We start from the raw sequence: 21527 nt of genomic DNA, 5'->3' as shown, positions 1-21527 counted from the left end.
TTTCAGAGAGAGGGAAAGGGAGGGTGAAAGAGAGGAGAGAAATATTGATATGTGAGAGATACATTGATTGGTTGCCTCTCGCACGCCCCTCAACAGGGAACCTAGCCTGCAACCCTAGCATGTACCCTGACTGGGAATCAAACCAGTGACCCTTCGGTTTGAAGGCCGGCACTCAGTCCACTGAGCCACACCAGTCAAGGCTCCGTTGATTTCTGGAGAAACATCGATTGGTTGCCTCCTGTACCTGCCCTAACCGGGGATTGAACCCTCATCTTAGGCATGTGTTCTGACTGGGAGTCAGATTGGCAACTTTTTGGTGCATGATGCTCCAACCAACTGAGCCACGTGGGCGGGGCTGAATCTCCCACCACCACCCCCCATTTTGAAAGTAGGGGAGATACTCTTAGAGACTTAGCCCCAGGTGGTCAGTCTGTTTTTTGGTTTTGCCATTTTACTATCTGTTGTATGCCAGGACCCCTAGTTTCCATAGCTGCTAATCTGCTATTTATTCTATACCTTATTTTACCAGTAAGTATTTTTAGAAATGCATGTATAGCAGTATACCTATAGTCTGTATTTTTTTTCTCTGAGAAACAGCATTTCAGAATAAGTTACTAATGGAAAAGTAGCTTTTAAATAGAATTCAGACTTATATGAATGGTTGGTCTCTCAGTTACAGTTATATTTATTCTCGGTAGTTACAAGCTGAACATTATGTAGGAAAGTTTGCATCAGTTAAATAAACTTCTCCTAAGAGCTCTTTGCTCCTAGCCTAATGAAATGTTTGGAGTAAAACTTACCTGGAGCCCTTCATTTAGAGGTAGTTTCCCAGTACATCCTACTTCCAGGGAAATTCTACATACCATTAATTTCAGAATATTTTTTTGTAATTCTTTTTTTTTTTTTTCCTTTTCTTGAGGATCTTCTGTTGTTTGGTTTGTCCAATTTTTTTTTTTTTTTTAGTGAATTACAGTCTTCATAATTGAGGTTGGTAACTTGGGGAATTTGTGGAAGTTGCATTTTCCATTTGTACCTGTAAGGTTTCATGGGTAAAGACCATTTAATACACTTAAAATTATACACAAGATAATTTCAGACAATAATTTGGATTGTGATTTTGGTAATTATGGAAAATGTTACCCTTAAAATTTTTTTGTTTATCCATGTTTATATACTAAAAGTATCTTTTTAAAAATGTATTTTCTGTTATAGTTTACATTCAGAATTATTTTGTATTAGTTTTAGATGTACAGCATAGTGGTTAGACATATACTTTACAAAGTTAAAACTAAAGTATCTTTAAAAGACATCAGCATTTTATTTTTATTTTTTAAAATATTTTATTTATTTATTTTTAGAAAGGGGACGGGAAGGAGAAAGAGCGGGAGAGAAACATTAATGTGTGGTTGCCTCTCATGCACTGGGGACCTGGCCTGCAACCCAGGCATGTGCCCTGACTGGGAATCAAACCAGTGACCCTTTGCTTCACAGACCCATGCTCAATCCACTGAGCTACACCAGCTAGGACAAGACATCAGCTTTTTAAATGTTAGAATGTTAACTTAATGTAAGAGTGAGAGTTAGAACACTTCTTTGTATACTCTCTGTTTAACCTATTGTGGTATTATTTTTGAACTAGCAGTCATTAAAAATAATGAAGTTTGAGTATATTTATGCTGGATAAAGATTTATAAATATAAATATACTTATATAAATATAAAATATAAAAGGTCAAACTAGGCAGTGTTTTGATTTGGACTTCATATTTTAATAGATAAAGTCAAACCTAAAACCAAAAGGAAAGAAGAACCAAGCTCTATTTTCCAGAGGCAACGTGTGGATGCCTTACTCCTAGACCTGAGACAAAAGTTTCCACCCAAATTTGTGCAGGTAATAAGGACATATGTGATTATTTTGATTTGACATTGGTTTTTGGTATGTGTATTTTTATTTACTTTAAATTTTTATTGATTTTTTTAGAGGGAGAGAAATATCAGTTTGTAGTTTCACTTATTTATGCATTTATTGGTTGATTCTCATACGTGCTCTGACCAACCAGAGCGCATATGAGAATCCACAACCTTGGTTTATTGGGACGACACTAACCAACAGAACCACCCGGCCAGGGCCTGGTATGTTTATTCTCAAGTGAGAACTGTTGTAGATGCAACCTAAAAATATTAATTTTCCTCATTAGCTAAAAAATGATCTTTGAATCAAAGGAGAGATTTTGAAGGACTTAATGGAGAAAGTGGGTAAAGGGGATGGAATTAATATGCCCTCCTCCCAGGGGAATTTCTGATGGTCATTAATTTCACTGTTCCGTGCTATTGAGTTTAATTCCTCGTTGAATCTTAACAACCTATTAGGACTACATATAGACAATATTCTCATTCAAAAGATTGCCAGAAGTGTCATAAATGGTAGTAAAAATAAAATCTGAAACTCGTGCTGTTTTCACTCTTTGTGCTCACTTCCAGCCTGATGTAGTGGATATTTTAAGTCCTTAAATGATAGAACAGTTAAAACTTTTGTAACCAACCCCCCCCCCCAAAAAAAAAAGGAACATTTGAGGCATAAGGTTTGGCATGATAAATGGAGGAGGCAGGAGTAAAAGTTACATCACCTTGGTGTTTAAGTTACAGGAATTCCATGTTATTTTCATGGAATTTCAACAGCAGTAGCAAATCCACCGGCCATTCTACTAAATGAGCTGTTGAAGTGAGGTAGGTACGAGATGGAATATGTGAATATGTCGTTCTCATGGTTAATCTGTTTTTATGGTGCCTTTACAGGGCTGTGTATACACAAGGTCATATATACTGTTTTTCTTGTGGGGGACCTAATTAAGAGATTTTTTAGGGTAATTTTAGATTAAATGAAATTCTTCACACCATGTGTGGGAGATGCCCTAGTCCTCAGAGCTCTCCCAGCTGCCACAGATGAGAATAAATTGTCCTGGACACAGTCTTGTTGTTTCAGTGGGAAAGGGGGTGGCAATTCCCTTTAGTGGAGAACACCCCGAGTCCTTCTCCCAAATAGTTTTTATTGGGAATGGTATGTGTAGGTATATACAACATACATGTATAGCTCATCAGTCAATGTCAAAAAGGCTGTGGTCATACAGAAACAGATACTGTCTGTAGGTAACAATTGAAGGAACACAGAGATCTGTCATAGGTCAGGGTCTGTTAGTCATGCTGACGCCAGAGGGTCTTTAAGACGTGTTTCATGAGATAAGGCATTTACTCCCTATGCCTTGAACTTAAACACAGGGTCTGTATTGGCAGGGCTATGCTGGGCAGAGCAAACTTCAAAGGATAAAATGTACATTTCAGACCTGATTCCCATGGGAACCTTTGGTGTTAGAGTCGGGTCATGTCTGCCACCTGCGTTACCAAGTTTTCCAGGGAGATTTACTAGCCTCTTTTTGAGCCTGCTTTTGTGGGGCTGCAATCTCTGAAACCACGCAGAGTGGTCCCCAACACCATGAGATGACTTTAGAATAGCCTCCCCTGCTCCTTTTCCTGACTACACCCTAGGAGAGACATGTGCTGTTGGAATGGTTATGTGGCAGGGAGGGGAATAGGACACAGCTGGATCAGGACAGGAAAGCCAGTTTAGAGGAATCTCATGATGACACTTGAAGATGAAGCAGTGTCTGATGGGTAAATGAGTTATTGCTGTGTGTAGGGTGATGAGTTACCACTGCAGAGCGTAAGTGGTTAGGTGTGGTTGACCATTCATTCGGTGAGTACCCAGTATATACCGGGGAGGCCAGGAGAAGAACACCTGACCTGCATAGTACAGTAGCTGTCAGACACACGTGACTAATGAGCACTTGAAACGCAGCCAGTCCACAACTCATTTTACATGTGAGTTGTGACGTGTGTAAAATACAGACCGGGATCAAAGGCTTGATACAGAAAAAAAGGTAAAATACTCTACTGAAATTTAAAATATTGATTATATGTTGAAATAATATTTCAGATATATTTGGTTTAAAATATAAAATTCACCTGTTTGTGAAAATATGACTACTGGAAAGTTTTAAATTATATATATATATATATATATATATATATATATATAAAACTTGTAATTGTGGCTCATATTTTTTTGGATAATGTTGATCTAGAAAATGGGAATAGAGTATGTAAAACCAGAAATATGAGTGTTAATGAACAAATTAAATACCCAGAAACCAGAAAGTCCTTAGTTTTTTTTCTCCCTAGTTCCTAGTTCCTTGAGGTGTAAGGTTACATTATTTGAGAATTTTTCATTTTTAGTATTGGCACTTATCATTATAAACTTCTCTCCTAGTATTGCTTTTGCTGCATTCCATAAATTTTGGTGTGTTGTGTTTTCATTTTCATTTCTCTTCAGATAATTTCTTATTCCCTTATGATTTCTTTTTTGGCCCATTGATTGTTCAGGAGTGTGTTGTTTAATTTCCACATATGAGTTAGTAGCAGGAAGGACATAGTAAAGATTAAAAATAAATGAAATAGAGACTAGAAAAACAATAGAAAAAATCAGTAAAACTGAGAATTGGTGTTTTTTTTTATTCTTTTTAAGAGTTGGTATTTTTTAAAAGGAAACAAAATTAACAGACTTTCAGCTAGACAAAAAAGGAGAAGACTCAAATTGGTAAAATTAGGAATGAAAGAGGAAACATTACAACTAGTGTCACAGAAACAAAAAGATCATAAAAGATTAGACTACTGTAAGTAATTATATGCCAACAAATTGAACAACCTAGAATTCCTAGAAACGTGCAACGTACCAAGACTGAGTCATGAGGAAGTGGAAACTCAGAACAGACCAAAATGATTATCAGTAACCACAAACCTCAACAAACAAAAATCTAGCACCAGATGGCTTCACAAGTGAATTCTACCAAATGCTTAAAGAGAATACCAATTATTCCAGACTCTTCAGTAAAAAAACTGAAGAGGTAGGAACACTTCCAAATTCATTTTATGAGGCCAGCATTATTCTAATACCAGAGACAAAGATACGACAGGAAAACTACAGTCCAATGTCCCTGATGAACATAGATGTAAATATCCTTACTGAAATAGTAGCAAACTAAATCCAGCAACACACTAAAAGGATCATACACATGATCAAGTGGAATGTATCCCTGAGATGCAAGGATGGTTCAACACACTAAAATAAGTCAGTATGATACACCACATTATCAGAATGAAGGATAAAAATTGAACGATGATCACAATAAGTGCAGAAAGGGCATTTGAAAATCTTTTATTGTAAAAATGCTCAACAAAATGGGCGTTAAAGGAATGTACCTGTACATAAAAAAGGCTATATGTGAGAGACCCACAGCTAGTATATTCAGTGGTGAAAAATAAGAGTTTTTCTATCAGATCAGGAATGAGACAAGGATACTTACTCTTCATACTTTTTTCCAACATTATACTGGAAGTCCTAGCCAGAGAAATTAGGCAAGAAAAAGAAATAAAAGGTATCCCATTGGGAAAGAAGTAAAATTGTCTCTTATTGCAGATGACATGATCTTAAACATAGCAAACCCTGAATACTCCACTAAAAATTTGTTAGAACTAATCAATGAATCCAGTAAAGTTGCTGGATACAAAATAGGTTGCATTTCTATATACTAATAGTTCAGTGTCTGAAAATGATACTAAGAAAACAATCCCATTTATAACAACATTTTAAAAAACCCTTAGGGATGAACTCTTTGTTTCCAGTTTTATTGAGATAACAATTGCTGTGCCATCTAGCGCTGTGTAAGTTTAGGGCGCACAGTGTACTGATTTGATGCACTTATGTGTGCAGAATGATTACTACCACAGCGTTAGTGGACATCATCATGTTGCATAAATACTGTTTCTTTTTTTGTGGTGAAATCATTTAAGGGTTACTCTCAGCAACTTTCAAGTATGTAAGACTATTATTAACTATAATCACCATGTTACACATTAGATCTCCAAACTTAATTCATTTTGTAACTGCGAATTTGTACTCTTTGACCAACATCTCCCCATGTCCCTCGCCCCCACCACCACCTCAGCCACTGATGCCCACCACTTTACTCTCTGTTCATGTGATTGGCCTCTTTAGATTACACGTGTAAGTGACATTTTATAGTATTTGTCTTCTGCCATCTGACTTAATTTCACTTAGCTTAATACCTGTCAGGTTAGTCCTTTTTTTCCCCAAAGGGAAGATTTTCTTTTAATGGCTGAAAAATACTTCATCTCCTTTATCCTTAATTTGTTGATGGACAAGTAGATTGTTTCTTCATCTTGGCTGCTGTGAATAATGCTGCAATAAACATGGCAATGCACACATCTCACTGAGATCCTGTTTTCATTTCCTTTCAGTATATATATCCAGAGGAGGGGTTGCTGGCTCATTGATAGTTCTATTTTAAATTATTTTAGGGACATTCACACTGTTTTCTATAGTGGTTGTACCAGTTTACATTCTTACCAGCAGTGCACAAGGGTTCTCTTTTCTCTGCATCCTCACCAGCACTTACATACCAACACTTACACCTTGTCTTTTTTATGATAGCTATACTAACAGGTGTGACGTGATTATCTCAAATATTTTCTCAAGTTTGGTAGGTTGCCTTTAATTTGTTGATGGTTTCCTTTGCTGTGTAGAAGCTTTTTAGTTTGATGTAGTCCCATTACTTTATTTTTGCCTTTGAAGCATTTCCTTTTGGTGTCAAATTCAAGAAATCATCCCTAAGACTGATGTTAAGGAACTTATTACCACCTATGTTTTCTAGGGAAGTTTTGGATTCAGATCTTTTGTCAAGAATTTAATCCATTTAGAGTTGATTTTTGTGTATTGTGTTAAATAGTGGTTCGCTTTCACTGTTTTGCATGTGGCTCTCTAGTATTGACAGCATCATTTATTGAGGATACTGTCCTGTCATCATTGTATACTCTGGGCCCTTTGTTGTAAATTAATTTACTCTATATGTATGGTTTTATTTCTGGGTTCTGTGTTCTGTGCCATTGGTATATGTCTTTTTGTGCCAGTACTGTGCTGTTTTGATTACTATAGCTTTGTGATATAGTTTGAAATCTGAGATAGCTACATGTTTATGTGTATTGTAACATTAATCACTATAGCCAAGGTGTGGAAACAACCCAAATGTCCATTGAGAGATGAATGGAGAGCACTGGCTGGGTGGCTCAGTTGGTTGGAGCATCATCCCATACTCTAAAACGTTACAGGTTCAATTCCCAGTCAGGGCACATACCTAAGTTGTGGGTTTGATCCCTGGTTGGGGCGTGTATGGGAGGTAACAATTGATGTTTCTCTCTGTCTTTCTCTCCCCCCCCCCAATAAACATATTCTCAAGTAAGAATTTTTTAAAAAGAGATGAATGTAGAAAGAAACTGGTGTATACATACAGTTGATATTCATTCAGCCTTTATAAATGAAGGAAATACCTTTTGCAGCATCCTGGATGGATCTGGACTGTATATAAGTCAGTCACAGAAGGATGGATAGATTCTGTATGATTTCACTTACATAAAGTATCTAAGATAGTGAAACTTATACATGCAGAAAATTTTATGGTGGTTGCTAGAGAAAGTAGGAAGGGGGTAAATAGGGAGTTATTAACTGGATATAAAGTTACAATATGAGTAAGTTCTGGAGATCTGCTATACAGAATGATGCCTATAGTTAACACTGTGGTATCATCCTTAAAAACTTGCTGAGAGTGTAGATGTCTTGTGGAATGAAGTTCTTAGCACAGACAAAACACCCAAAGGAACATAAGGAATCTTTTGGAGGTAATGAATATATTTATTACCTTAATTGTGCTGGTGGTATCATAGATATATATGTATGTCTGAACTCATTAAATTGGATACATTAAATATGTGCAGTTTTTGTTTATCAGTTATACCTCTATATACCTGTAAAAACAAAAAGAAATCAATTACTCTGAATATGAGAGAGACGTGAAAGATGGGTTAAGGTCAGGTGAACGATTGATTGTATAGGCTCTGTAAAGGAGTTTGTGGTTAATACCCTAGTCCAGTACTTGCTGCTTTAAACCCATGACTCATTAGCACTTCCATAAACACAGCAGGTTTCTGAATTAAAAGTTCTTTGAAATATTAAAATAATAGCTATCATCACTAAAGGCAAACCAAAACAGTAGTAATTTTTGTATAAATATACAAAGTATTTATTCAAAATGCAAAAATATTCTCTCCTTCATTTTCTAGACCCTTATTGTTGACTATCTGAGAATTATTGATGATGGCAGTAGGGACCCAATAAATGTTTAAAAGCCATTGCAAGAAAGAAATTTAGTTTTGTGTTTTTTGGAAGATAACCAATAACAATGTAGAGGATGCTTAGGAAAATGTGTGATGTTTGGAGTTAGGGATGATAGATTATGGAAAGTTTGAATTAATTCTGTGGCTAGAGAAAGAGAAAGAAAGGGAGATTCAAAAGATGTTTCAGATTCAGGATTGCCTAATTTCGGTGGTTAAATTTGGAGAGATTATCATTAAGGATGATTCTGAGGTTTCAGGCCAAGAATTAGATTTAATGTGGATTATTAACCAAAATTTAGAATATGTATAGGAAAAGAAACAGATTTTGGCTTAAATCTAGTTGCTAGAGATTCTGTTTTCACTGACTAAACCCCAGAACATTTGGAGGCTTACCTCTGTGTTTGGACTCTGAGGTATTCTGGCTGAACGACTGCTCCTTTTTTATGGCCAGGGGCCCGGCTTCAGTCTCATGTGTGTGCTGTCCTGTCCTGTCCTGGTGAGCTAAGCTGGACAGTTTTGAATGCTCAGAGATTATCTTGAATCTTAAAAAACCAAACCAAATAAAACATGAACACTTTACCATATAGAAAGCTATGGAAATTTAAGATAATGTAGAAAAGTAGAGAATAATTAATAGAACCCCCATATACCTATATACCTATTACTCTGCTTCAATAATTATCAAACCTACCCAATTTAATTTTATCTCTTCTTCCTCCACTTCCTCCTAATTGTTTTGAAGCAGGTTGCTGGCTCTATATCATTTCACTGAGTTTTTTTACCTTTTAAAGGTTTAGCTGTAGGCGCACATAAAGTTGTGATTTTTCAGAACTCCACCTGTCTTTCAACCATTCAAGGGCCAAAAGCCAACTCCCAAAGACAGAGCATATTCAACTCTCTAATAGAAGTAGGAAAAAAGGATGGCTTCCTCTAGAATGGTTCCTCTAAAATAATTCCTTTGCTCCTCCTACCTAAAATGTTTCTCCTCATATCTAGAAAAGAAAATAGATTCTTGCTCAACTTGAAATCTCTTATGAACTCCTGTTTACCTCTTGTATTTCCCAGAACCATCTGTAGCTCAGAACTTGCTCCTTCTTATCCATTGTATTTAACAGTTAAGCTTCTAGATCGTAGGCATGTTGCCCATTAGGGGGATGCTCAGGAGAGCATTGGAGGAGTCCTGACTGTTTTGAAACCCCTTTTTCTATATTTTAATTCTTGTTACTACTGACCGTCACACTAACTCTGATACAGTGGGAGTTCAGGCCCTCAGAGCCTTTTATGATGAATGTCTTTTCAGTGCTGTTTTCAGAAGCTACTAGAACACCATAGACTGTTACTTCAGCTAGGTTTTTCCCAAGGTTACATGATTAAATTTTATCAGAAAGGCACCCCTATTCTACTTTGTCATCTCAAGCCACATCCTACTAGTTTGACGGTATTCACTGGGGAAGATTAGACAGTGTACATTGTGTAGATAATGACATTATTCCAATGTCAGATGTGGTTCAGATGGTTCGGTGCTAGCATTATAAGAATACTCCCTCTCAGTTTCTCACTTCCTCAGTGCACGCCATGTATTTGCTTTCCTATTTTAAATTTAAAAAGACTTGCCCTGGCTGGTGTAGCTCAGTGGATTGAGCACGGGCCTGCGAACCAGACAATCGCAGTTCGATTCCCAGTCAGGGCATATACCTGGGTTGCAGGCCGGTTCCCTGCAGGCCAGTTCCCAGCAGGGGATGCACGAAAGGCAACCATACATTGTTGTTTCTCTCCCTCTCTCCTTCCCTTCTCCTCTAAAGATAAATTTTTAAAAAAACTTTAAAAAAATTAAAAAGACTTATTGACATGTTAAGCCTACGATGTTCCTAAGATATGTGATAATGTGGCTGTGATGGGGGTTTCTGTGACCTCCCCATGTTTGGTGATTTGTGTAAAGGTCTTACAGTACTTACTGCAGTGACATAGTGAGGATATACAGCCAGTTATAGGGGAAAAAATGTAAGTGGAGGCTTCCCTCTACTCTCTCCTTCCCACGAGGGGTCATGCAGAGTCTACTCCCAACAGTGAAAATGCAGCAACATGTATGTGATAGTTCTGTCTAAAGAAGTCCATTAGAGACTTGATGCTTGTGGTTTTTTGGTGGGGGGAGGGTGTCATGTATGTGCTGCGTCTAAGAGCAGGTACTGAAATTCCACATTCCCCTCATAATTTGTACAAACAGTCTGGGTGCACTAGCCACCATTATCAGTTAGGGAATGGTGGGAACCCTCCAGAAATCCCAGTTCCTAGTCCCCAGCCAAGGGCCAAACTTGTAGGTTGGCCTTTCTGAGGAAAGCAGCCTCAGGCCTTCTGTGTTAACTAACTTTTCTGCACAATGGGTGATAAATCTGGAGCTCAGTTTTGGTCTTATTAAGTGTAACAGCTCCCAGAACTTGTAGTTGGTGTGGGCTGGTAGGCACTTGGCAAGCATGAATCTTGCACATGTGATACTAGGAAATTTTGTAGTCTTTAGTCATAAGAGTAGGTAAGAAAGCCTAAGGAAAGGTCATCAAAAAGAAATTCAGAAAACAAAGGGAGGCATTAACTTTAAAATGACGGAGACAACTTGAGGTAACAGAAGTATATAAAGGTGGGATGTGTGTGTGTGTGTAAAGGCGTAAGACATTCGAAGGTAGATAAATGGGAGGGAACTTGGGGCATTGACTTTTTTCTTTTAATATAAGAGGTAGAGTCATCAGCTGAGAGTGCGGGTGGGTTGTGAGCCTTGCAGAGGAAGGAAGAGGAGGAAAGTGTTTTAAAGCACTCACTTGAGTGATAGGGAAAGGGAGGTGACAGGACTCAAGTAAAAGAACTGCTGTACGGAATGAAAGATCTGACCTTTTCCTGACTCCTAGCACCCCGATCATTTTTTTTCCTGCAGTTTGATTTTTAATAGTATACTCATCAGAAGTTCATAGAAAAGTGCCTCTTTCTCCTCTGTTTCCCACACCTGCCAACTTTAAAAGTCAGAGGGTTCATCTAAACTTTATTCTACTTTTTTTTTTTTGCTCTTATCCCCTAAGCAAATAAGTCTGAAGAATTGAAAGGCTCTGTTTTCCTCTTCCATTGGATTCTACTTAGCTCATGCATATTTGTAAATCAGTGTAGCCTGGATGTGGAGGCAGAGGGCTTTGTAGGTGTTGAAGGGTTACGTATGTTTCACTCTTCTGTTCTAGTTTTAGATTTGTCTTTTCTGAAACAGGTGAATAAGAAGTAGAAAATGATAAATTTACTTTTTTATGATACATGGTTTCTCTTCATGAAATCATTTACAATGTAATTTGAATGAAGGTGTGATTTTAATAAGAATTATGAAGTCAGGAAGAAAACTTTGCTAACCTGCTCTGTTTTTTTCTACTTCTCCCCACTCCCTCTCCTTTGTTTTCTCTTTTTTCAACTACAGCAAAAGTCTGGAGAAAAGCCTGTCCCAGGTATGGTTCGTCCGGTATTCTTATTAAAATTGAAACAAGATCAAACAGCCTGTTCAACTCAGTGACAGCTGTAGCATTTGAGATGAGCTGTTGTCACTTTGTCCTCCTAGATTCTCTCATTGTAGTTTGTTACTCCTAACCTTTGAGACTTGCTGAACTGCCAAAAGTTGGTGCTTTTGTGGTAGTGTATTAGTATTTAAAAGGTGAGTCAGAGTGGGAAAAGTAGGAATCGAGGAGGTGTGAAAAGCCAAGATGATTTGAGGTTTTGAGTTCAAATTTCAATGTGGAAAAAGTTCTGGTTCATCATTGAAAAGAGGTATTGAACCATCCATTGAACTGGGATGAATTATATATTTTGTTTACGTATAATGTCTCATTTAAAAGTCATGTGTTTTTAGTATCATATTTACTTGGTATCAGGTTTTTAAGTTTGTAAATAGATTCTTTTACATCTGCCTGATGAAACAGCTAAATTTAGAACTTGAGATGAGGAATTCTAAATTAATTGGAAAGAGTCTGAACCATTCACGTTAACTATTGTCTAAATTGATCTCATCCATCCATTCTTTGCCCCCTCCAAAAAACACCTGCATTTCATGGGCAGTGGATCAGACAAAGAAAGAGGCAGAACCTACACCAGAAACTGTAAAATCTGAGGAGAAGGAGAGCACCAAGAACATCCAGCAGACTGTGAGCACCAAAGGCCCCCCTGAAAAACGAATGAGACTTCAGTGAGTGTTGGACAAGAGAGAAGTTTCCGAGACTTCTTGCCCGTTTATCATACCTCATTACTGTGAAAGGCTCTTGACTTTAGTTAAAAGTTCTGTGTCACAACCCTTGCATTTGTATAGAATGTGCTTGTTCTTTAAGAAAGGATATAAGGACCCTTAAGCTTTCAAGATGGGTGTTTGTGTCTTTTGTAACCTTTCCCCTACAGGACTTGATCGGTCAGCCCTCTCACTCACATGTGTACTGACTGCTTTTTTGTGTTTCAAACCAAATAAAGGTATTTGTCTAAATTACTTTATCATGGCATTTTCCCCTTATTTCTCTTTGAAATATTTCCAGGTGCCTTTGTAAATACAAAGGACTAATGTTAACGTAGTAACTAAGTCTACTTTCTTTTTTAGTTGCATATTCCTCAGTATTAAAATACTAAAGTTAGGGACTTCTGCCAAGATGGAGGAGTAGGTGGAAGCACTGTGCCTTTTAGCACACCTAGGTTTAGAAACAACAAAGTTTTAGCAACAAAAACACAGCCAAACCACAGAAAATTGAACTACACGGAAGTCTGACAACAATGAACCCTTCAGCCAAACTGATAAGAGGGGCAGAGCCAGCAGCAGAGCGGGGTCGGGCAGGAAAGATCCACCGGACCAACCCGGGCACGCAACCCAGGTGCACCAGCAGATGTGGGCAGATCCCGGGTGTGGAGAAGCGGGTGGACCCACTGAGGGTGCAAGGTGTTGGACCCATTGAGGGTGCAAGATGGTGGACCTACTGAGGGCTGGTTGCGGTCACACATTTGTGTGCAGATAAACTGGTGAAGGAGCTAGCAGTGAGATGGACTGCGCAGGCCCCAACGGCAGAAAGCGGCAGAGGGGACCGCCATTGTCCCTCTCTGATCCTGCCCCCACATACAGCATCACAAACCAGCGACTTGGGTGGCCCCACCCTGGTAAACAACTAAGGCCCTGGTAAACAGAAGGGGAAGAAGAACAGCCACCAGTGGAAAACTTATTTGAACAAATAATAAAGGAGAACTTCCCCAATCTGGAAAAGGAAATAGACTTCCAGGAAATCCAGGAAGCTCAGAGAGTCCCAAAGAAGTTGGACCCAAGAAGGAACACACCAAGGCACATCATCATTACATTAGCCAAGATTAAAATGAAGGAGACAATCCTAGAAGCAGCAAGAGATAAGGGGACAGTCACCTACAAAGGAGTTCCCATCAGACTGTCAGAAGATTTCTCAAAAGACACCTTACAGGCAAGAAGGGGCTAGAAAGAAGTATTCCAAGTCATGAAATCCAAAGACCTACAACCAAGATTGCTCTATCCAGCAAAGCTTTCATTTAGAATGGAAGGACAAATAAAATGCTTCTCAGATAAGATCAAATTCAAGGAGTTCATCAACACCAAGCCCTTATTATATGAAATGTTAAAGGGACTTACCTAAGAAAAAGAAGTTAAAAAAACATGAACAGTGAAAGGACAGCAAACTCACAGTTATTAAGAACCACACTTAAAGCAAAAGCAAACTAAGAGGACAGCTAGATCAGGAGTGGAAACATAGAAATGAAGATCACATGGAGGGTTAGCAGCAGGGGAGTGGGAGGAGAAGGGGGGAGAAGGTACAGAAAATAAGTAGCATAGATGGTAGGTAGAAAATAGGGGGGAGGGTCAGAATAGTATGGGAAATGTAGAATCTAAAGAACTTGAGACACATGGTCATAAACTAAAGGGGGGGATGGTGGGGAGAGGGTGTGCAGGGTGGAGGGGAATGAACGGGGAAATAGGACAACTGTAATGGCATAATAAAATATATTTTTAAAAAATGAAAAAAAAACCCCTAAATTTACTAACAATCTGAATGACAAAGAAATGGGGAAAAACCTCACTCATCTATACCATCACCCTACAAATACTGTAACAGTTTTGTGAATTTTTTGTCTACTTTTTCTATGCATAGATATTTTGGAAACTAAAGCTTATAATTTTTTTGTTCATGTTATTTTATGTTATCATAGTATTGTTAGTCTGTTGTAAGCACTTCTCCATGTTTATTTAGTTTTCATAGATTATTTATTTTAGTGACTGAGTAATTCCTGTGAGTGATTATACATTTTCTTAAACTCATTCTGTGGTTTACTTTGGTTGTTCCCAATTTTCATTATTTTAAATAAGGCTGTTGTGATTACACTTTTCTGTGGTTTTCCAGTATTTAGTAGGATAGAGTCCCAGTGATAGAATCACTAGAATTTGTACTTTTTCCCCTCCTAGTCCATATTGCCAAGGTATTTTTCTCAAAAGGTTTGGACCAGTTGTCACTCAGACAGTGAAGTATGAAAATACCAATACCCACTCCCCGAATTTTACTAGCACTGACTATTGTTTTTTGGTAATTAAATAGCAAAAAGGTGATGTTTTATAATTTTAAGTGGTTGGATAATTGTTCATCTTTGATTTTTGCTTTTATGAAATGTCTGATTTTCTGTATTGTATAAGATTTTTCTTTTGGCTTTTTATTTTGACACAATTTCAGGCTTACAGAAAAGTATAAAAAATAGTATGAAGAATTCATACACACACACACACACACATCTTTTGCCTAAATTCTCCATATGTTAACATTTTTCCAAATTTGTTTTACTCTGATCTTTTTCTCTTGTCTCCTCCACCTCAAACTGTTGCTATCAGTTGCCGTTTTTCTCCCCATGTATTTCTATACATATAATACACATGCATATACATCTTTTACTTTTGCATTGAGAATCAGTTGCAGATGTGATGCCCATTTTCCACTAAGTACTTTTGTCTGTATTTCCTAAAATAAAGAACATTCTCTTACATAGTGATAGTGTAGTTATCAAAATTAAACTGGTATAATACCACCACCTAATCATAGATCTGATTCATACCTTGCCAGAGGTGCCAAGAATGTCATTTACAGCACCAGAATATCCTGAGTTACACATTGGATTTGGTTGTACCATCTCCTTAGTCTGCTTTAATCTAGAATGTTTCCTCCTTATTTTTCATGACTTGATATTTAAAGAGTTTAGGCCAGTTCTTTTGTTCAGGGTCTTTCAATTTCATTTTGTTTGATACATTGATATTTTTGCAATTAAACCCACCTCATGCACTTTTGTCAGGAATAACTTGGAAAAGATGTTTGGAGGCACATGCTAGTTGCCTCATTTCTGGTGTTAACTTTCTTGGTTAAGGTCGTGTCTGTCAGGTTTCCCTACTTAAAGTTACTATTTTTTCTTTTGTCATTTAGAGACATCTTCTGAGGCAGGTAGAGGTTCTATAAGTAGTCTGTTACTCCTCACATTATACCCACTAGTTAGCATCCATGGGTACTTCTTGCCTGAATGTGATGGTTGTCAAACGGTGATTTTCTAATCCCAGCATTCCTCTGTGTCTATTAGTTGTCTTTTGCTATAAAGAAGAAAGCTTTCTTCTCTCCCCTTATTCATTTATATCATTTTGGACTTCTGGGTTCTTATTTTATTCAATGAATTAATATTTCTTTACTATTCTTATTTATATTGATGCTCAAATTGTCTCAGACTGAGCCATTGGGAGCCCTTTCAAGCTGATTCCTGTGCCATTTGGCATAATCCTGTCATTCATTGAGTGTTTTCTTTGCATTTTGGCACAGTGGGCTATTCCAGTTATCAGCCCTGGAATCAGCCATGTCTGTTAGGTTCCTACATTTGGTGGAGAGAATGCAAGGTCTTTGTGCCAAGAGTGCTCATTTGCCACCAAGGTGCCATTGCTTGTAGGCCCTCTCAGCTGACAGAGTTAAGAACTAGATATGTACCTATATATGAGTGAATACACACACATTCCCACACATATATCTATATTTATTAAAGGCCACCAGTTCACACTAATACCACCAATTCCAGTCCATCACCACAGGGTTCGCTCTGGTCTCTTTTATATGTGTAACTCTCCCACAATGACGAGCTTTCTGGTTCCTGGTATTTACACAGTATTTTTGCTTATTTGCTAGAATTGCCAACCTATACCTCTGCCAAAAAGAGACCTCCTAATTGGAGTTCAGAATTTGATTATTTCTTTTTATGTTCAGCTTGAGGATATATAGTTTAGATACTGTGTTTAAAAATTACTTGGGTTCATTTTTTTTCTCTTCAGTATGGTCATGTTACTACTTATTCATTAGATTATTCAGTTCATTTTATTCTGTTTTGAATTTCATTTTATTGACTTATTTCTGTTTTGTTCTTGTATTTTGGGGTATGTGAGGTGTTAACTTGGTTCTAAATGTCAGAACTGTCAAAAAGATTCTAAGTGTCACAGCCCTTCATCTTCTGCCCTGAGTCATGTCTTCTCCCTCTTCCACCTCATTCCTACCAACCCTCTCGAAGTAACCAACCCAATTACTTTCTCATGTGTCTTTGCTGTATGTATTGTGCACAAATGAATATTTTCTTATTTCCCCTTCTTACCCAAAAGGCAACATGTTTTATAAACTTTTGCACTTTGCTTATTTTCCACTTATTTAAGCATGAACTTTTGACATACCGCTATTAACTCTTTGTCATACTTGCATCAAGCATTTTCCAGCAAAGCTTCTTTTCTGTCAACTACATTACTGGAGAAGATTAGAGTATAACTCATTGTACCTGTGTAACTCACTATGCAGGTTAAGAAATTGAGCATTGTGCCTGGCTGGTGTAGCTCAGTGGATTGAGCATGGGCTGGGAAACAGAGGATCATCGGTTCAATTCCCAGTTAGGACACATGCCTGGGTTACAGGCCAGGTCCCCCAGTGGGGGCCAGGTGAGAGGCAACCACACATTGATACTTCTCTCCCTCTCTCCTTCCCTTCTCCCCTCTAAAGATAAATAAATAAATCTTTTAAAAAAAGAAATACAGTCAATTCTTATTAAAAATATATATTACAAGTTTTAAAAATCCATTTTAATGGTGGTGGACATCTAGATTGTTTGTACCTTTTGGCTATTGTGAAAACTTGCTTTTATGAATATCCTTGTACGTACTTTCTGGTGTATATTATAGGCTGAGTTGTGGGCCCCCAACCCTAACAGGATACGTTGAAGTCCTAACTCCCATCTTGAGAATGTGACCTTATTTGGAAATAGGGTCATTGCAGATGTGTTTAGTCAAGATGAGGTCATACTAGAGTATGCTGAACCTTTAATCCATTATGACTCGTATCCTTATAAAAACAAGTCCAAGTGAAGAGACAAATGGAGAATGTCATGTGAAGATGGAGGATTGGAGTGATGCATCTGCAAACCTAGGAATGCCGAAGACTGCCCGCAGATCACCAGAAGCAGCTAGGAGGAAGCAAGGAAAGACTCTCCTGTCGGCTTCAGGGACAGTGTGGCCCTGCTGACACCTTGATTTTGGACTTCCAGCCTTCAGAACTTTAAGATAATAAATGTCTGTTGTTTTAAGTACTGGTTTACAGTACTAGTTGTGGCAGCCCTAGGAAACTAGTAACAGTATACATGTGCAAGTAACTGTACCAGGTTATACTTTCACCACTAGTGTATGAGTTCATGTGTTCCATTCTTCTGTTGACTCTTGATGTTGTCGGCTAAAGAGCAATTCAGTAATTGTGATGGGTGTACACCTGTTGTGATGGGTGTACAGCGATACCTTGTTGAAACTGGAATTTGTATTTCCTGGTGATGGATGATGTTAAGCATCTTTTGGCACATTTAACATTTTTTTCATCTGCCATTGTCTTACATTGTCCCGAGAAGTCATCCTATGATTTGGGTAGGACTCCCTTGTCAGTGACATGTGTTGTGTGTAAATGTACCTTCTCCACTCTGTCTTGCTTTTTTACTATACGAATGGTGGCCTAAAAAGGAATGGTGCTTAATTTTGACATAGCTCACTTTATTACCCTTTTCCTTTATTGTTAATGCTTTTTGTGTCTTGTCTGAGGTATTTCTTTACAACAAGGTTATGAAGGTGTTCTGTGTCATTATCTAGAAGCTTCATTATTTTGCACTTCATATTTAGGAGTATAATCCAGTTTGGTTGGGATTGACCTATAGATCAATTTGGAGAGAGCTGACATTTTGGCACTATCAAGTCTTCAGAAACACAAACATGCTATGTTTATTCATTTAAGTTTTATTTAATTTCTCTCAGCAAAGTTTGAGTTTTCAGAGTATTTCTGTAAAAAAATAATGTGCAGTGGAGCCACTTGAAAATGGAGTCGCAGCCGACACCCCAGAGGAACAGCCTTGCTCGCCTCATGTCTCAAACCTTTGGAATGTTAAAACAAAATAACCTTTGGACTAGACCTAAAGCAACATTGTGTTCCACAAAACTGTTTGCAAGGAAAACAAGAAAGCAAATACGACTCCTGGACTGATGACAACTGTACTGAAAATTAAAAATGTTGTTTAGAATTAGTGTCACTATATTAGCTTATCTGGACTTATAGAAATTCTTCCCATCGTAATTGTTCCCTTCCCTTTCTCATAAATACCACTTATCTTAGCCTCCTAATCAGAATATTATTTGGGTTTGTGGCTGAATCAGTGCATCTCAAATAAGCTGCTTTAAAAAGAATTATTTTTTAGTGAGGGGAAGAGAGAGAGAGAAAAACATCAGTGTGTGGTTGCCCCTTGTGCACCCCCTGCTGGGCACCTGGCCCACAACCCAGGCATGTACACCCACTGGGAATCAAACCAGTGACCCTTTGGTTCACAGGCCAGCACTCAGTCTATTGAGCCACACTAGCTGGGCACCAAATAGCTATTCTTTAAAAAAAATTTGACCAGAGGGGAGAGGGGCGGGAGTTTCCGGGGGAAAGGGGGATGGTTTACAGGAACAAGTTATAAAGGACACATGAACAAAAACTAGGAGCGGGGGTAGAAGTGGGAGGGAGGTAGGGAGGACTGGGATGGGAGTAAAAGGCAGAAAACTGTACAACAATTAAGTTTTTTTTATTTTTATGGAGAAAGAGAAAAACGATTTGTTGTTCCATTAATTTATGCATTCATTGGTTGATTTTTGTATGTGCCCTCACCAGTAATCAAACCCACAACCTTGGTGTAGCTATTGTTTTTGCTTTAATGCTTGTTGTCTTTCACAATGGCTTTTTACTTATAGGTAAGTAATATAGACTCATATACAATCTGTTATTAGTTCACAGTCAATGGGCATTTGAGTTATTTCCACCTTTTGGCTCTTGTGAATAATGCAGCTATGAACATTGATGTACAAATATTAATTCAAATCCCTGCTTTCAATTCTTTCTCTGTGTGTACTCAGAAATGGTAATCCTATTTTTAAGCTTTTTGAGGGACCACTATATTGGTTTCTGTGGCGGCTGCATCATTTTACTTTACAACCAGCAATGCACAAGGGTTCCAGTTTGTCCACATCCTCATCAAACTTGCAATTTTCTGGGGTTTTTTTAAAATGTTTAAAATAGTTTGCAGATTTAGGGGACTTCCGCCAAGATGGAGAAGTAGGTGGAGGGTCCACCTCGCCTCTGTGCACAACCAAATCTAAGAACAACTATTTTTAACAGCAGTCACAACCAAGCCACACGGAAAATCGACAATACGGAGTCCAAAGGACAACTAGATACTCGGCTGGACCGGTACGAGGAGCGAGGCCAGAAGCAGAGCAGGTTAGCAAGAAAAAATTCCCGGGGCGGTGCGCGGGGCGCGCAGGCAACCGAGGGCTGATCGCCAGCGAGCTGGCTGCCGGAGCGCACAGGGAATAGGCACGGTGGGTCGCTCAGTCGCGCGCATTTACGTGCGGAGAAACCAGTGAGAAGGGAAGCCCGGGCGGTGCAGTAGGCTCGCAAAATTAGGATCGCATAAGCAAGCCCGAGGCGTTTGAGTGACTGGATGCTGCTGGGCTAGCGGAGAGGAACGCCATCGCTCCCTCTCTGACCCCGCCCCCACACACAGCGTCACAAACCAGCGACCTGTGTCGCCCCGTCCTGGTAAACAACTAAGGCTTTGCTCCGCTCACTAAACAGCACGAATAAACCAAAAATGGCTCTAGAACAACTCAGAGCCCCAGAACCGATAGACCTAAGTGATGAAGAAATAGCCAGTCTTTCAGATGCACAGTTCAAAACACTGGTTATAAAGATCCTTACAGAACTGGTGGATTTTAGTCACAAATTAGAGAAACATATGGAAGCTAAATTAATTGAAATGAATGCTGATACAAAAGATACCAATAGTGATGGAAAGAAAATTGGGACTCAAATCAAGGGAGAGTACCAGACAGAAGAAAAAGATGATCAAGCAGAAAGGAATGAAGAAATAAGAATTCAGAAAAATGAGGAGAGGCTTGGGAACCTCCAGGACATCTTTAAACGTTCCAACATCCGAATTATAGGGGTACCAGAAGGGGGGAAAGGCACAACCACCAGTTGAAAAATTATTTGAACAAATAATAAAGGAGAATTTCCCCAAGATGGCAAAGGAAATAGACTTCCGAGAGATCCAGGAAGCTCGGAGAGTCCCGAGGAAGTTGGACCCGGGAAGGAACACACCAAGGCACATCATCATTACATTAGCCAAGATTAAAATGAAGGAGAGAATCCTAGAAGCAGCAAGAGCTAAGGGGACAGTCACCTACAAAGGAGTTCCCATCAGACTGTCAGCTGATTTCTCAAAAGAGACCTTACAGGCAAGAAGGGGCTGGACAGAGGTATTCCAAGTCATGAAAACCAAAGATCTACAACCAAGATTGCTCTACCCAGCAAAACTTTCATTTAGAATGGAAGGACAGATAAAGTGCTTCTCAGATAAGGTCAAATTCAAGGAGTTCATCATCACCAAGCCCTTACTATATGAAATGTTAAAGGGACTTACCTAAGAAAAAGAAGATAAAAAAGATGAACAGTGAAAGGACAGCAAACTCACAGTTATTAAGAACCACACCTAAAACAAAAGCAAACTAAGAGGATAGCTAGATCAGGAGCAGAACCATAGAAATGAAGATCACAGGGAGGGTTAGCAACAGGGGAGTGGGAGGAGGGGAAG

General features: G+C 38.5%; 1 protein-coding gene across 3 annotated transcripts in view; it reads left to right on the top strand.

The window, feature by feature from the left end:
* Positions 1-20887, top strand: part of MED6 (mediator complex subunit 6) — a 30249-nt gene extending 9362 nt beyond the window's left edge. The window contains exons 6-8 of one of the 3 annotated variants that reach the window (XM_037127353.2): positions 1775-1890; positions 11746-11773; positions 12378-12795. In XM_037127353.2, the coding sequence (XP_036983248.2) occupies positions 1775-1890; positions 11746-11773; positions 12378-12508 (275 nt within the window). In that variant the 3' untranslated portion in view covers positions 12509-12795. Of the gene's footprint in view, positions 1-1774; positions 1891-11745; positions 11774-12377; positions 12796-20050 lie in introns of those variants that run through there. The other 2 variants (XM_053673347.1, XM_053673348.1) reach the window with 2 other exon arrangements.
* Positions 20888-21527: the final 640 nt, after the last annotated feature.

The sequence above is a fragment of the Artibeus jamaicensis genome, unplaced genomic scaffold (genome assembly GCF_021234435.1).
Source record: "Artibeus jamaicensis isolate MK-2021 breed Jamaican fruit bat unplaced genomic scaffold, CSHL_Jam_final contig_851, whole genome shotgun sequence".
In the NCBI taxonomy this organism is placed as follows: domain Eukaryota; kingdom Metazoa; phylum Chordata; class Mammalia; order Chiroptera; family Phyllostomidae; genus Artibeus; species Artibeus jamaicensis.
The sequence above is the reverse complement of the archived record's forward strand: the minus strand, read 5'-3'. Positions and strand labels throughout refer to the sequence as shown.